This window comes from Lemur catta, chromosome 3 (genome assembly GCF_020740605.2).
Source record: "Lemur catta isolate mLemCat1 chromosome 3, mLemCat1.pri, whole genome shotgun sequence".
NCBI lineage: Eukaryota > Metazoa > Chordata > Mammalia > Primates > Lemuridae > Lemur > Lemur catta.
Genome location: NC_059130.1, coordinates 98,156,984 through 98,173,941, shown reverse-complemented (window position 1 = coordinate 98,173,941; position 16,958 = coordinate 98,156,984). Strand labels below are relative to the sequence as shown.

Below are 16,958 nucleotides of genomic sequence, written 5' to 3'. Positions count from 1 at the left end.
ACCCAGAGGGAGGGCCGGGGACAGCGAGAGGACTGGGGATCAGTGCGGAGGGGGCGTGGGGCGGCGGACGGGAAGGGGCGCGCGGGGAGCGCGGCAGCACCGGGGTGGGGTGCAGGGCGGGGGGAGCGCGCATCGGGGGGCGGGGGGCGGCGTCGGCGCTGGGGGTGGAGGAGCGGGTTGGGCGGCTGCGCCGGCTCCGCTTCAGCCGCTGCCGCTAGGGCGCTGGGGGCGGGGGGCTAGGCGCCGCGAGCTCGGCCATTGTGGGAGCCGCTCCCCTCGGCTCCGCCGCGCTCCCCTACACTGCGCTCCAGCCCGGGGCGCGCCCGGCTGCCGCTGCCTTTGCTGCTGCCACCGGCCCGTCTTCCTCCTCCTCGGCTCCCAGGGTAAGGCGCGGGGCGCGGGGCTGGATGCGGGCTCCCTGCCTGAGCGCGCGGGGTGCGCGGCGCCGGCCGGGGCGCGGTGATTGATTGCGCGGGGCGGCCGCGCCCCGGCCCCGGGCAGCGGGTTGCAGCGAGAAGGCGGGTTGGCAGACGTGGGGATAGCGGCCACCCGGGCCTCACACCTGCAGCCTCCGCGGCCGGTGCCCGGGAGCAGCGAGCGCGCGGAGCTGGGGTTTCCCCGGCGGGCGCTGCTTGGGCCAGAGAGGCGTATTCCCCGGAAAAATGGGGCACCGAGCCCTACCGGGGCCGGGCGAGAGACCTGCGGGAGGGGACAAGGCCGGGCGGGGAAGGTCGCTTCCCAACCCCAGGGCTTGGCCGCTGGCCCCAGCGCCCTGTCGGTCCCTGGTCGCGCGTCCCCGCTCTTTGTCAGCCACGCGCGGCGGGCACGCGGACCCACCCGCGCCGCCCCGGGCTCGCGGGCTCCCCTCCTCCCACCGTGGGGAAGGGGGTGGGGTAGGTGGGAAGGGCCGTGGCGGCTGAGCGCCAGGTGAGCTGCCCGTCGTGGACCGCCTGCGGCCTTTGGGGTGGGTTGGGGGCGTGGGCGCGCGCTCCTGTGAATCTCGGATATTGATGGAGTGACCTGGGTGACACAGGGGTGGGGCTGGAGCCCCGAAGTCAAACAGGTGTTTGTGAGGGGTCCGAGACTGACCCGGGTAGAGGGACGGTCTCTGGTTTCTTGGGAGGAGGCCTTGGACGAGCGTGCCTTTGTAGTAAAATGGGCGTCTTGGAGAGGAATGGGCGGTTCTGGGATGAAGCAGGTGGTCTGAGAGGAGGGACGTTGTCCTGCCCTGGGCAGAGGGTAGGGATGGAAGCTTGGCCCGAGTTTCCCAGAGGTTGGGGCTGTCACTTGAGTACCTGTCCTGGCTATAAGAGCTGGGAGGTGGGCACCAGAAGGTGATGGCAGGGAGGAGGGAAGATGCTGGGATAAAGGGCAAAGCTGTGCCAGGACCTGGGTCTTTTCCTTTCTGCCTTCTGTGGCTGGATCCCTCCTTGAGGTTCCCTGGGAAGAGGGCCCAAGTGCTGCTGGCACAGAGGGTGCCCCGGCAGGGCTGCTCTGTCTGCCTTAGGCTGCCTAGAGGCCTCCTGCCCCGTTTGATGGTTCTTTTGTTATCTCTGCAAATTCTGTGCCTATGGTGGGAATCTGCCAATGACCAAGGGGGCTGTCTCTGCCCCTTGCTGCCTTTAGGCTGAGATTCCAGAATCCAGGAGGAGCTGTGGCTAGAGACCCATGGTGTCCAGCCATTTAGGCCACCCCCTCTCTCCACACAGCCCTGTGTGCAGGTATTCCCTATAAGGGAAATTTGACAGCTCCTGTCCTCCCTCAGCCCCAGAGTCAAAGTGGGAGCTGGTTACTTGGGCCGGATTTGGGGCCCGTAGGAAGGCTGGTAGCTGAAGGCATGCACCATGCAGCCCTGATGGAGCCCTTGGGGTGGTGGGCCATGTGTAGCAGATGGTTCTGGCAAGTGAGTTTGGCCTGGCTGAGGGAAGGCTGCCCAGTCTGGCTGGTGGAGCTCAGCTGGCCCCAGAGCCATTGTGTTTCCACTCAGCACTCTCCACTGGCTAAACTGACCAGAAAAACAGAATTTCCATCCCACCCCCATGCTGTGCCACTTATTCCCAAACAGCCCTTGGAATAAGCAAATGAACATTTTATCTAATGCCTGCTGTGTGCCATGCATGTCTTCAGCCAGTTTTACACTTGCATTTCACTATCTCCTTAAAACATCCTCTAAGATAAAATATTTCTCCCATTTTGCACCTGAAGAGACTGAGTCTCAGAGAGGTGAAGTGATTTGCCCCAATCACACTTACCAATTGTAAGTGGCGCAACCAGAATTTATACCGAGGTCTGTCTGTCTTACAGTTTGCTAATGTGTCTGCTCTACACAGAGAGGGAGAAGAGGCAGGGAATTTCTGCCTATTCTAGCCCATGCTTCGTTTCATGCCTGCTATTGTGATTGTGCTTCAGCTTTTGAAAATACCTCCCATCTGCTGCCCCATTTTATCCTGATACCATTCCTGGGAGATAAGAACAGGAGTGTAATAATATATGCTGTTTATTGAGTGCTTACTGGGCACTAGGCACGATTAAGCACTTTACTTGCAGGATCTCATTGAGTCCTTGCAAACAGCCCTGTAAGTTTAGGTGCTATCGTCATTCCCATTTTGTAGATGAGGATGCTGAGGCTCAGAGAGGTTACATGGTTTCTCCAGGGTCACACAGCTAGTAACCCACATTTTTCTATCTGTGGGACCTGTGAGCTTAATCTTCCAAATGCACCCGATAACAATAATAGTGGCTACTAGCATCAGGCGCTAACTTTTACACAGTATTTTAAGATTCATAGACACCTTCACATATATTACCTCATTTGACTCCCCCAAACTTTGTGAATTAGTTTTGACATGTATTATCTTCATCCCATTTTCCAGATGGAGAAACTGAGGTTCAGATAGGTGAAAAAGTCTGGTCACTGGCAGAACTAGGACTAGAATCTCTGCTTCCCGAGTCCCCATTTTTCTTATGTGACCCCTTCTGTCTGTTCACATTCACCCCTCTCTCCTCCAGATCCCTTCTCCCCGGAGTCCCAGGCCCTCCTGCTGCAGCCCCTACCTGGGCCATGTCTTCCTCAGATGAAGAGACGCTCAGTGAGCGGTCATGTCGGAGCGAGCGGTCATGTCGAAGCGAGCGTTCTTACAGGAGCGAGAGGTCAGGGAGCCTGTCTCCCTGCCCCCCAGGGGACACTCTGCCCTGGAACCTGCCGCTGCATGAGCAGAAAAAGCGGAAAAGCCAGGATTCGGTGCTGGACCCTGCAGAACGTGCTGTGGTCAGAGTTGCTGGTAAGAGAGATCCCCCAGAGAGCGGGACGTTGTGGGTGGGAGGGAGGAAGGGACCAGTGTGCACTGGCTGGGTAGGGGGCAGAGGGACCCTCCTCAGGGCTCTCTGACAAGCCAGCTGGAATCTAAGTTGTTATGGTTACTACTGGAAAGATGATGAAATAATGAAAAACTTGAAAGAGGAAAATCTGCCACCCCTGTGCTAACATGAAACCTGTTTTCATTTCTGCATCTCCTTCCCTGTCTTTGTCCCTGTTCAGTTATTAATGTATTTTCTATGCAGTTGCCTTCATGGTTTACGTACCATTCTGGATCTGACTCTTGTCAGTTACTCTTACATCAAAAAGATTTTTCATGTTACATCTTAGACTTTATAGTTACTATTTTTAAAGGCTGTGTAATATTTTATGATTTTCTAAATCCTACTCTTTTTCTCACCACAGTAGACAATGCTGATGTGAACATGTTTAAGGATAATAATTTTTGACTTCTGTTGAGTTATCTCCTTATAATGAGGTCCTTAAAGAGGACAGGTTCACTTATGTTACCTTCCAGAAGTGTTGTACACATTCACCCTGAACACGGTGTGAGGGCTGGGGGCTGCCTCCTGTGGTGGGAGGTCCCAGGTCTTTGCCCAGCTCGGTGCAGTGCAGTGGCTGTTGAGTGTAGGCTTTGGAGTCAGAGAGGCAAGGTGCTGGATTGTGGCTCTGCCACTGACCAGCTGTGTGACTCTGGGCAAGTCCTTTATTCTGTCTGAGCCTTACTTTTCTTGTCTTAAGAATACCCCCAGTGCAGGCTTGCCTTGAGGGTTAGACGGGATAAGGTGTGCAAAGCCCTCAGCACGGTTTTTGGCTCAGTAAAGATGATGCTTCCACCAAAGCATCCAGAGCTGCCTCCCTGGGGTGTGCTCAGCATCTCAGCAGGCATTGGAGTACAGATAGGTAGAGGAGTGCCTGCTGCTAATTCAGTGACATCACTCGCTTTCCAGCCATCACCAAGGCCTGTCCTGCCATCTCCTTTGTGTCTTTCAAATAATGCACCCCGCCCCCTCCACTTGGTCATCTGTCACCTGGACCCTCCGACGACCATCTAATAGTTCTCCCTCTTTTAGTCTTTTCCCACATCCTGCACATGACTCACAGAGTATTTTAATTCTAAAACGCAAACCTAATCCTATTACTCAGCTCTTATAACTCATCTTTGGCTCTTCATTGCTTGTGGAATAAAGTCTTCAACATAAAGACCCATCAAAATTAGGCCCAACTTACCTCTTCAGCTTCACCTGCTGCCACCTCTGCCCTCACGCACACTGCTATGTTGCACTGTAATTTGCCCCCTGTGCATCCTGCTGGATCAAACTTTAATAAACTGGATCATGCTTTAATTTTCTCCTCTGCGAGATGCTGGTAACCCCTCCTCCTCTTTTAAGTACCACCTCCTCTGTCTCTTATGGCCCCATTGGTATTCAAAACTCCCTCCTCCACTCTTATATTCACAATTCTTTCTCTTCCATGTTCCCGGGTACAGTACTGCAGTGAACCCACAGGGTGCCCATCACTCCCCCAGAACTGTGAACCATTTGGGACTGCGTCTTATATTTTGACCCGTAGTGACTTGTACAGGGCCTTGTGCATGCTAGAGATCAACTAGTACTGAATGACTGAACGAATGCAAGGGGTGTCTTGAGGATAATATGTGACAGATTGGGATCCAGGAACATGCAGTGGGTTGTAACAGAAAGTTAGACAGGGATAGAGTTATGTGGGCTCAAGTAGTCAGGAAAGGATTTTATCGAGAGTGAGCTCCAGGTGAAGTGTCAGCAGGCAGGAGAGTTTGAATTCCTTCTGGTGGCTCGTAGGGAGCCCTTGGAGGAAATCCTTCTCAAGACCTTTGGGCCTGCAGCATTAGCCAGTAACAGAGTTTTCAGAGCTGCCTCTAGGAAGCAGAAAGGGCTTTACTTGTCCCCAGACTTGGGGCCATGACTCAGGGCCCTCTGAAGGCAGAGTGGCTGTCTCGTTCTCTCTTCCTTATTCCTGTCTCCATTCTTCATCACTCATGCAGACTTACAGATCACTTTGCGACGATTTCCCCTTCCAGTCTTCTCTAAGGAGGCCCAGGGGATGACTTGCCTGATGCTTAAGGTTCTGAGTCCAGAATAGGAGTGGAGTGGACTCACGGAGGCTTAATCCACAGGCAGAGCCCCTGGGTCAACTGAGGAAGGGGATGGTGGGTGCTGTGCTGTGTTTCCGACATCAGTGCTGATCTACTTTGCATCCTGACGCTGCTGAATGCCTGTTTTGAGGAGGGGGCTGGGCCAGTGAGGCTGAAAATGGGGAGACTGCCATGGTTAAAAATAACTTGTGCACTGCAGTTGGGCGTATTTCTTTAGCAGGAGAGAAGAGAGGCAGTGGAGACGAGGCGGGACTGCGAGTTTAGGGTCTGGCTAGAATCTTCATGTGATTTTAGAACGTTGTGGGGGCTCCACCAGAGAGGAATGAAAAAAGGCAGCCTTAGCTCTGCAGGGACTCCTTCACATGATGTGCAGGAGGGCCATGTCTAGGGGCCCCTGGATGCTCTGACGCTCCCTGAAGCAGAACTTTCATTCTGGGAGGAAATGAAGTCAGTCTCAGATTGGAAGCCAGCTGTGGCCTGTGCAGTTTTCTCCTCCCCCTGGGCCTGGCTTATGAAGCCAAGTGGGGGTGTCTGAATCAGTCTCACCAAATGGAGACCTCCGCTTGCCCTGGCCCCGTTCCCTGTCCTGAGCTGGTCTCAGGATCTCGCCCTTACTTGAGAGGCCTGACGGGGAAACCCTGCTCGTCACACATGTCAGCATAGAGAGGCATGTCAGGGCTGAGAAACCCACTGATCTCAGTCTGCAAAGTCAAAGCAGATTCTAGGGACTCCATGCAGGCCATAACAGGATTTTTCCTTTCATCTGCCTATTCCTCATCCTTTCCCTTCATTTTTTTCTCCGTCCTCTTTGCCAGCCCTATTGTCCACTCCCTAAGCCCACCCGCATTGAAAAGTAACGATAGTCACTAATGAGAGTGCCTTATTTCTGCTTATCAGCTTTATGGTTTACACAGAGATTTCATAATAACTCTTTGTGTTAGGCATGACACGCATCAGCATCCGAGGCCCAGAGGTTTTAAGGGATTTGCTGGTAGTCACACAGGACTGGTAGACACAGATTTTCTAACTCCAAGTACACTGCTATTTCCGTGTCCTTAGGCAATACCTGGCAACCAGGCCAGTCCAAACCTTCTGTAGGTGGTAATCTAAATAGCTGACTTGGTCTCCCCACTCACCTGAGAGACCTTCTGGTCACTTCTGGGTGAGGCCTCAAGATCTGGTCCATAGAAGAAGGAGAGGGCAGGGACAAAGATCTAGGACACTTTGCCTCTTCCCCTGTGGCTCTCTGCCTTTCATGAAGAGCAGTAGTAATATCCTTACTTATTGGTGGGAGGCAATAAGGCAGGGGGAAGCTGGGGAGGTTATTCTAGGAGAGCGTACAGTCCCAAAGGACAGAAAAGGAGAGAGGAAAAAAGGATGTATTCCTTGGGGCCTTTGGGGAGTGGGACAGGGTATCACATGGTTGTACACTGTACAACTCTAGGGGGCGCCATTCACATTTGTTGTCATTGTAGATTTGCATAATTATTATGACACATTTTCTTCAGTTAATAGTAAAGTGTCTTGAAGAAAGGCTCATGTTTGGGCTAGGGCAGGGTTGGGTGCAGGAGGAATTCACCCTCCACCCATCAATCAGGTATTCATTTATCCAACATCACATATTCAGGACCCTCCCTATTTTTGGCATTGATATTCAAAAATGAATGAAGATGTGGTCTCTTTTTCATTTAAGTCAGTCTAGTTGAGAGTGTGGAAGGGAAAAAATAACTACATCCCTGTGTGTGTTGTGCAAAAGGGGAGCCCAGTGACTTAGGGCTAAGGTTTGGACTCCTAGTTAACCAGTAGAATGCATCTGTGGGATTCATTATTGGGAGCCCCTCAGCAGGTGCTGCTGAAATCATTCCCAACATCTGCTCCATTGTGGCCTCCTCCAGGAAGCCTTCCTTGATCTCTTCAGTCAGACAACAGTTGTATCTCTACCCAGCCCTTGTTTCAGTTGGCCTTGTATTCAAGTTCATTCATTTCCACCATCAAATCTGGAGCTCGCTGTTGTCAGGAGTCCCGCTTCTCCCGTTATTCCCCAGGGCAGATAGCCCTGAGAGCACAGTGCCTGGTCAGAGCAGAGAACCTACTCCTCTGTGCCCACATATTTCTCCTCCAGGATGCAAGCTCTGAGAAGACATCCCACAGGAACCTCTCTGCTTGTTCATTTATTTATTCATTCATTCAGTAACAAAAATAAAATGGATTGAGCCCCAGTTATGTGCCGGGTACTGTGGAGACAGTTGGATCTGGAGGCTAAAAATTTAGGCAAATGACTTTACTTCTTGGAACCTCACTTTCCTTATTTGTAAAAGGGATGTGATGATACCTGCTCCAAATGATCATTGAACAGGAATTAAAACATGTTGAACAAACATAGGTTCACATGCCTGTTACTGCACTTAGCAGTGTCATTCCTTGTCACTTCCCTGGCAACCAGAAGAGGCAGTGGAGACTCCAGGAGGCTGGCAGTTTCCCAGGTTAGCAAGGAAGGGGCCGAGCCTTTTATTTCTATCCCTTTCTTTTGTTGGCTCTAGTACTTTGTCAGAGAGTAAATGGTTTATTCTGGCCAAGCCATGGGTGGGAAGAAGGGAATGCAGGGGTGAGAAAAACAATTTTACTGTGAACCCTTACTCCTGAGCTGGCAACTTGCCTTGCCCTGAGATTCTTCAAGCTTTGTACCCGAGAAGGCTCCTCCTCCTTCCCAGCCTTCTTTCCTTCTTCCTGGCAGGGTCCTCAGAGTCCCTGGCCAGGTCCTGGAGTTTGGCTTCAGCAGGGGGAGAGATGAGCAGAGGAGAGTCCCCTGAAAGTGGGGCAGAATGAATTGTAGCTACACACCACCAGCTCAGCTCCAGCTCTTTGAAAGTAAATCTGGGTCACATTAGCTGCAGGGATGGAAAATGACCACGTGGGCAGAATTCTGTGCAGGCAGCAGAAAAGACAGCCAATCTGTCCTTTTTCTGAGGCTCAGGGTCCCTGTGGGACCCCAGGTGGTGAGGGAAGGTGGTTGCTGCATTGCAAGGTGTAATGCTGTCTGTATGCCATTGGCTTCCCATCATTCTTTTCTAGTGACTTCCCAGGTGACACAAAGAAAGGTATGGTGTGGAATGGCAGTCTGGCTCGTTTCTTTCTGTTACAGGAGGATCCTGGGACTGAGGTTAAGAATGCAGAAGGAGGACTAGTTACTTTGGGGACTGTGGAAGGCTATCATTTCTTAGTCCCATGGGGTCAGAGATTAGATGCCACCAGAGGAGCTGACATCGCAGTAGCATCTAGGGCTGCACTTTTCTTTTTATCTCAGCATTCCTCCCCCTGAGGAATGGTCCGTGAACATATCTGGGTGTGAGTATTAATAATCCATTATCACCAAAGTGCTACACTGAGCCTGGCCACCTCTTTCGTGGTTGCCAAGGCTAGGACCTGCCATGCTTTGGCCCTGCGACTGCCTTTTGCCACCTGTCAGTTAAAAGCCAGCCAGCTCCCTGCTCTGCCTTGGCTCTTACGGGTACTGGCTGGAATCTCTCCCTGGACTTAGGATGCTATTACAGAGAACGTCTGAAGGGCCTGTAACCTGAAGAGTAATTATGGATGGAAGTTTCTATCCTGAACTGTGCCCCGCCCCTACCCCAGAAGAAACCAGCCTTTTGTCTTGTGGTCAAGGAAAGGATTCTGCCTGGAGACTCAATGGGTGTGTCTCTGGGCTTCCTCCCACCCCACTCATTTGCACATTTCCTCATTTGCTCATTCTTCCATTCATTCAGGCAAAGGGATGGCTTTGGGAGTCAGTGGGAATCCTAGTTTCATCACTCACTTGCCAGTTAGGTGGCCCTGGGAAGTTACTAACCTCACCGAGCCTCAGTTTCTCACAGTTCAAATGGGGGCACAAGAGAGCTACCTCAGAGACTTGCAGGGTGGATTAAATGAGATAGTGGGAGTAAGATGCTTGGCACAGTGCCTGCTACACAGCCCTCGATGCACCTTAGCTCTTCCCATGAATATCATTCATTCACTCATACACCCATACACTTACTGGTTCATGAATGTGCTGATTTACCCCGCTTGCTCATTCATTGATCATATACTTGCTCATGCAACAAATATTCCTAAGGCTGGTTTGTTCTAGGCTTAGACTGGGCTTCACAGCGCAGATCCTGCTTATGAAGGCAGTTAAAAGGCAGCATGAGCTGTGCTACAAGCCCCAAAGAGAGTTTTGGAGAAGTTCTGAGAGGGAAGGGCCTTCTCCTACTCCTTTCCCTGCCCTGCTTAGAGCAGTGATAGTATTTTTTCTGGGACTGGAAAAGAAATTGGAAGTAGCCAGTATAGCCTGAAGGGAGAGGGCACATCCCTGTTATGTGTTTCTACTCTTGCTGTCCTTTCCTTGGCTTTAGTAGGAAGGAAGGAAGGAAAATTGAAGAGAGAACAGCTGGTGGGAGTCAGGAATTAAAGAATCCAGAGAGGCCGGGCGCGGTGGCTCACGCCTGTAATCCTAGCACTCTGGGAGACCGAGGCGGGTGGATTGTTTGAGCTCAGGAGTTCGAGACCAGCCTGAGCAAGAGCGAGACCCTGTCTCTACTAAAAATAGAAAGAAATTATCTGGCCAACTAAAATATATATATACAAAAAATTAGCCGGGCATGGTGGCGCATGCCTGTAGTCCCAGCTACTTGGGAGGCTGAGGCAGTAAGATCGCTTAAGCCCAGGAGTTTGAGGTTGCTGTGAGCTAGGCTGACGCCACGGCACTCACTCTAGCCTGGGCAACAAAGTGAGACTCTGTCTCAAAAAAAAAAAAGAAAAAAAGAATCCAGAGAGTGGTTTGGGGAGTGACTCTGGACTCAGTTCAAGGAGGTCCTGAGAACTGAAGCCAGCTGGGATCCCCTAGTAAATAGTAGCTGGGAGAGCCACTGTGTAGGGCCCTAGGTGTGTGCCAGGTATTTCAATACCTCATTTAATCCTCATGGAACCCTGAGTAGTAGTTAATATTCTCAACAGAAGAGAAAAGCTTAGGAACTTGTCTGAGGTTATACATTAAGCAAATAATGGAGCTGGGATTCAGCATTACTCAGTGTTCATGGCGCCCCCTGGAACCCAACATCTGCAATATGCCCTTTGGAGTTGTGCAGTGCTGACCTTCAGGTTGGCCTAACTCCAAAGCCCCCTGTACTTTTCAGAATATTTCAAACATATACTACAGTAGTGAGAATAGTATAATGAACCCCCATCACCCAGAAACAAACATAACTAATTTATGGTCAATCTTATTTCATTTGTATTCCCCTATCAGTGGAAAAAACAGGAACTGTGTTTTCTCTATTCTCTCATTCAATGATCAACACAGAAGACTTCTGTGACCCCAAAATACATGGAGATTTCTCTCTACCAGCAAGCAATTATTTCTGCAGTGGATACCAGCTGGGGGTTCCCCGATTTAATTCTGACACTGTTTACCTGAAGCATCAGATCCCTCAGGTTGAGGTCTCAGTCGTCAAACCCGCTCCCCTTCACTTCCAATGCCAGTTGCAAGCCCAGCTTGTTTTACCTGTGCTTCTCAAAGCTCAAAGTCCAGCTATAAATTGAGCTTCCTACGACCTCCTCCTTAGGTTCGATTGATTTGCTAGAGCCACTCACAGAACTCAGGGAAACACTTATGTCTGCTGGTTTATTATAAAGGCTATTACAAAGGATACAGAAGAAGAGATGCATAGGTCAAGTTATGGGATAAGGGGCATGGAGCTTCTGTGCCCTCCCTGGGGTACCACCATCCAGGAACCTCCATGTGTCCAGCTATCTGGGAGCTCTTCGAGTCCTGTTCTCTTGGATGTTTATGGAGACTTCATTGGTTAGACATGGTTGACAGCCATGTAGAAATGGGATTGGACAAAGAGGATATGGTCTAATACTGATAGACTGAGTGTGGAAACCCAGCAAGGCCTGTCTGTTGACCTCTCTGTGCAGCATACCTTCCCCCAGGGCATGGGCCAGGACCTTTTCTGAAATGGAGGTCTTATGACCCACAATCAGAAAGGCAGGAGAGGCATTGGTTTTCTGTCTACTGATAAAAGGAAAGAAAAGAAAGACGAGAAGATTAGAGTCCTGCCTTGGGAAGAAAAAGGAGCAGGTGAAAGGAGGCAGGAGAAGGTCAGAGAGAGGAGAGTCTATTTTCTGAGGTCTGCTTCTGAAGGCTAAAGTGCTCCAACATTATCACAAAAAACTGTAACAAGGGCTATGGGAGTTATGAGTCAGGAACCCTAGACAAAAACATATATATATACACACACACATATATATATCATAATATCACAGCTCACTTCTTCCCAGTAATCACATATTTTCACCTCCCACACCTTTTAACCATTATATTACACTGCTGTTCTAATAGTAAATATACCAGTTTATTTGCTTCAAAGTCTATATCTGAAGAATGGAACCAATGCCACCTGACCCACTGGCCAGAGGCTTTATGAGCGATTCTAACTCCCAAATGCTGGGGGCCCAGGGGCCATGTGTCCCTCCTAGTGTTCCTTGGCTGATCCTCTGGTCCTTCAGCTTGAATTTCATGTTCTATTCCCAGAACATTCAGAGCTGAGCTAGAGCATACCTGGTTCTGTGTCTGGAAACTTGATTTCTGAGGATGGTGTCTGTCTCTTTTGCCTAAATCACCTCAAGCCCATAGACCCTGGGTTTGAATTGGGACCCTGCCGGTATAATTGAAGAAAATACCCCAAAATGGATTTCAAGAATTTAATCTCAAGAGACCAAAGTTGAGATGCAATAGGATTGAAGTCTTTAAAATCATGGACGGAATGAATTCTGTTCTTGTGAGAGGGCCCGTGTCCCAGGTAAACAAGTCACACTTCCCAATTTAGGGAACCTCCCAATTCCCCAAAGAGTATAGACTGCTTGCAGCCTTGCTTAGTAGGAACCTCAGAGTCCCCACATAGGACGAGACCCTCTCCAGCCTCAGACTAGGGGGATTGGGTGAGGTTGAGCAGGGCTCACATTAGCCTGATTCCTTCAAGAGGGAAAATAGCCTTATTCACAAAGAATCTGGGAGATAGAAGAGGGATCAATACCTTTTCTAACTACTATCGTTATGTTCTGAATGCCAGGCTTTGTGCTTAGCACTTTTCATGCTGTATTTGACCTAATCCTCAAAACAACTTTAGAAGGCAGATATGCTACAGTAGAGGAAGTGGAAACCCAGAGAGTTCGGTAAGTTGCTCAAGATCTCCCAGCCAGTAAGGGGCCAACCTGGGAATGGTGCTCTCTCTGCCTAGGGCAACCCACTGCCTCCCCCATTACAAGGAGCAATAGTTTAATAATAGCTAACATCTGTGCAGCACTTCAAGGTTCACAGAGTGCCTTAACACCCATTATCTCCACTGCGCCTCAGGAATCCCCAAGCGGGTGAGGCATTCCATGCCCCTTTGGGATAGCTGCCTGTCAGGGGTCCAGCCTTTGCTCATTTCCCCCAGTAAGCATTGGAAATTCTTTGGCATTGGCTCCAACAAGCCAGGGGAGAAGGCTTAGGGAGAGGCTGAGGTGGAAAGACTTGGCCGGTTGCTATGGTAACCCAGATGGCTGGGTAACCATTTTGAGGGTTGCTATGGTGATGGGCTGCCGGTGGCAGGGATCTTGTCTTCCTGGGTGGCTGGCACCATCCAGGCCTCTTAAATTAGTGATGTTGCACTTTCTGAACGGAAGAGGGCAGCATGAGAGCGGGCAAAGGCTTCTTGCCCCAGAGCAGATTTGGGAATTTAAGGCAAAGCTTGGAAAGGGTTTCCAGGAACGGGGCAGAAACAGAGCTTTGGTGGGACTGGCTAAATAAAGCCTGTGCGGGAGAGGCTGGTGGAGCCACACTCCTGAGACTAGAACTAGGTGATTTTCTTCTAAGAGCTGGTCAAAAGATAAGGTTTGGGGTAGCCCCTTCAAATGTCTGGCGTCAGCTACTTTTGGGGAATGTAAAAGCCACAGAAGACAGGTACCCCTGCAAGGAGGAATGGAGAGAACATGAGTATACACACACACGCACACACACTACTGGAAAAGAATTTATTTATAAAACATCAATTAGCACATGTAAAGTAATGCATCATGAGCTAAGCTCAAGAGGAGCTAGGGGTAAGGAGGAATGGAGAGAACATGAGTATACACACACACGCACACACACTACTGGAAAAGAATTTATTTATAAAACATCAATTAGCACATGTAAAGTAATGCATCATGAGCTAAGCTCAAGAGGAGCTGGGGGTAAACTTTCTAAAGGTTGGGGGAGGAGCACTGGCAGACAGAAATAATTTTGCCCTTCCCTCTTTCTCTCTGCATGTGAGTGCCCTCAGCCCTTGAGCACTGAGTGGATGTCAAATTGGATTCTCAATTGTCTTGAATCATAGATCTGGCCCCCTCTGCCAACCCCATATACGTTCAGTGAAGCATCTGTTCCCTCAGTAAATTTTTATTGAATATCTACTAGATGCAAAGTATCATGTGAGGCCCTATGATGTAGAAACAGGAAATAGATGTCTCTGCCCTCCAGAAACTTAGGAACTTGGAGGTTAAGGAGGCAGTGATGTAGATACCCACAATACATGTGGTTGGAGACCCAGAAATAGGGCAAAGAAAATGTGGTTGGGATTTTGAGAAGAGCCTCTTCTACCTGGGTCAATTAAAAATAACTTCATGTCATTTGGGGTGAGCTTTCAAGACAGATTTCAGTAGGTGGAATTGGGAGATGGACATTCCAGGCAAAGGCCCAAAGTTTAATTATAGGGAAAGATGCTACACACAACAGTGTCATGGGAGATCAGCCTGGAAGGGAAGGCAGGTATCAAAATATGGAAGACTTTGAACGCCAGGTTTAGATAGGGATGCTGTGAAACACAAACATCTCTTAAATAGTCTAGCCTTCCAGCTAGCTAGTATCCTCAGACAGCTTAGTATTTTAAGATCATCTGGTTTACTCATACATGCATTTAATCTAATTTTTAAAAAAATATTTAATGAGCACTTTGTATGTGCCAGGTCATTTGCTAGATGCTAAAGATCTTGTGGTGAACAAGATAGATGACAGCGAGCCCTCAGGGACCTAATGATTTGTAAGAATGAGAGACACTGAACCCACAACTTCAAGTGTGATGGGTATTACCAAAGGGGAGTGGGGAACTTATTAATGTAGGGGGTCAAGGAAGGCTTCCCCCTTGGGGGAGTTTCAGCAGAGTCATGAGTAGGAGTGAGTCAGGCCAAAGGAGGAGAGCGATGAAGGGTTACAAGCTGGGAGAAAAGCAGGTGGGAAGGCCCCAAGGCGAGAAAGCTGGTTTGAGAAGCTGCAAGTAGTTGAAAGTGGCTGGGCTTTAGGCAGAGGGGCACTTGATGAGGCTTAAGTGGGGGAGGACCAAGGGAAAAACAGGGCTTTATTCCTTGTATTACCCTTCTCCCCCACTAGATGCCCTTCGGAGTACATCTTGCCTCCTGCCTCCTTCCTGCTTCCCCCATCTCAGCCTCCTTAGAAATGCAATAGCAGTCTCACCCATCGGGAGCAAAGGAAAAGCAGAGACCAAAAGGAGACAGGCTCACAGCTTTCCCAACTGTGTGGTCTCGCTATAAATTTAGACTGTTGCTTGGAAAAAACCGAAAAAACCTTCTCTTCATAGACTTCCTTCTTCCAATCTCCCCCGCCACCCCCCCAGCCGCTTTGTTCCTCTAGCCTTGTAAAATTTTCTCTGTATAAAACAGGAACATCAGCCAAACATGTGGACTTCCCCCTTTCCATTCATTAGAAGAATACATTACTTCAAAATCTCATGGGAGCATTTAAATGCAAATTTTGTCAAGAAAGCAACTTGAGTCTGAGAGAAGCCCGCTAGCCACAGTCCAAACCAGAACTTTCTTCCATGATTTCTGTGTTTCTTAATAGGAATCTCAGCCCCTTGCTTTCTCCTCCCCACACCCCCAAGGTCTTTTCTGATTCCTAGAGTAGATTCTTTCCCTTCTTGTCTCTGTTCTTTCCTCACCTTTGGCAAGCATCAGTCACAAATCTTGAGGAACCTGCTTACAAAGTGGCACATGTAGCAGCCCCAGGAGGGGATAGAGGGACTTTTCTATTTACTGCAATGAAAATGGGGAGGCAGATGTCTGTATGGGGGCGAGGGTGGAGGTGTAAGTATGTGTGATTTGTGTCTGGGCCACCTTAGCCCTGGCTGGTATAAAATAATATAGGAAATGCAGATGACTCAGCACGGATACAGTCAAGATCCCCAGAGTTAGCATTTCTGTATCTCTGCTGTTTACGAAAAATGTGCTTGTGCCATCAATAACCAATGCCTTCATCCTGCATTTTCTGCCTTTTATTTATTTGAAAAAATATAGAACTCAAACTTATTCCCCTTCTTTTTGTAAACTGAGCTCATTATCAGCTGACACCAAAGTGTGAACTAGTTTTTTTTTTTTTTTTGCACACAAGATTAAACTGAATGGAAATGAACATTTGTCCAAGGATCCTCCCTGTCCTCTTTCAGGTCCTTTCCTGAAAGATATCCATGCTTAGAACTTGGGCAGGCCAGCAAAACTTGATGGGAAAAGATATGATTAATGACTTGCTCATCCGATTTCTGATCATGCTGACATGTGGAAAGAACCAGCGTGTACCTATTAGCAAGAAGCATTATTTCTTCTTCTTGTTATTAATGTGCTGAGCCACTGACCATATACTTGGCACTACTCACAAGATATAAAGATACAGTCCCTGCCCCCGGGGTAAGAGGCTCCTCTTTCAAAATCTTGAGAGTGGGAATTGAAATGGAAGCCCAGGTCCCAATTTCAGCTGCTCAATGTTACATGAACTTTTATTTTTTTTAGAGACAGGGTCTTGTTCTGTTGCCTACACTAGAGTGCAGTGGCTCAATCATAGCTCACAGCAGCTTCCTGGGGTCAAGCCATCCTCCTCCTGCCTCAACCTCCTGTGTAGCTGGCACTACTGGCCAGGCATGGGCCACCATGCTGGGCTAAATGAATTCTTTTAACTTGCTAATGTGCCCTTATTGTGAGATCAGCCTACCTAACTTCTTACCCACAACCACCCCTCCAGACTTTGTAAAAAATCAAGCTAACAGGGGAAAGATAATGCTGAAAGGGAGGTAGATGTGGGCAAAAGTGTCACCTACATATACCAGAGTTCCTCATTCACTGATTTGGCCCCAGTCCACTCCAAGAATAATTGGGATTGAATGATACACAACTGAATGGGGGACCAGATGATGTTGGGAACTCCCTCCTCAAAATGGTCCCAAATAAAGCTCTACCCATATTTACCAGTTTCCTTTCATTACTCTTTCTTTTCCCCTGATGACAGAGAGTACATTGGCTTTCCCTTTTCTTCCCTGACCAGTTATGCTCCAGAGTCCTTTCTTTGTTCCATAACAGCCCTGGTTCAGCCTCAGGTTCCCACATTTCTGCCTTTTGATCTATGTCTCTCTGTTCAGATGGCTGTCACAGTTTAATAATCCTGTT

General features: G+C 49.2%; 1 protein-coding gene across 1 annotated transcript; it reads left to right on the top strand.

Moving 5' to 3' along the window:
* The first annotated feature begins 263 nt into the window (after nt 1-263).
* Nucleotides 264-15,435, top strand: LOC123635722 (microtubule-actin cross-linking factor 1-like). Its single transcript, XM_045548195.1, has 3 exons — nt 264-383; nt 3,010-3,281; nt 14,896-15,435. The coding sequence occupies exons 2-3, from the start codon at nt 3,062-3,064 to the stop codon at nt 15,054-15,056; spliced, it is 381 nt and encodes a 126-aa protein (XP_045404151.1). The 5' UTR covers nt 264-383; nt 3,010-3,061; the 3' UTR covers nt 15,057-15,435.
* Nucleotides 15,436-16,958: the final 1,523 nt, after the last annotated feature.

Coding starts and splice junctions, on each gene's coding strand:
- LOC123635722 (XM_045548195.1), top strand. CDS start 3,062: ATGTCTTCCTCAGATGAAGAGACGCTCAGTGAGCGGTCATGTCGGAGC. Junction 3,282..14,895: donor TGCTGTGGTCAGAGTTGCTG/GTAAGAGAGATC, acceptor CTCCCCCACTAG/ATGCCCTTCGGAGTACATCT.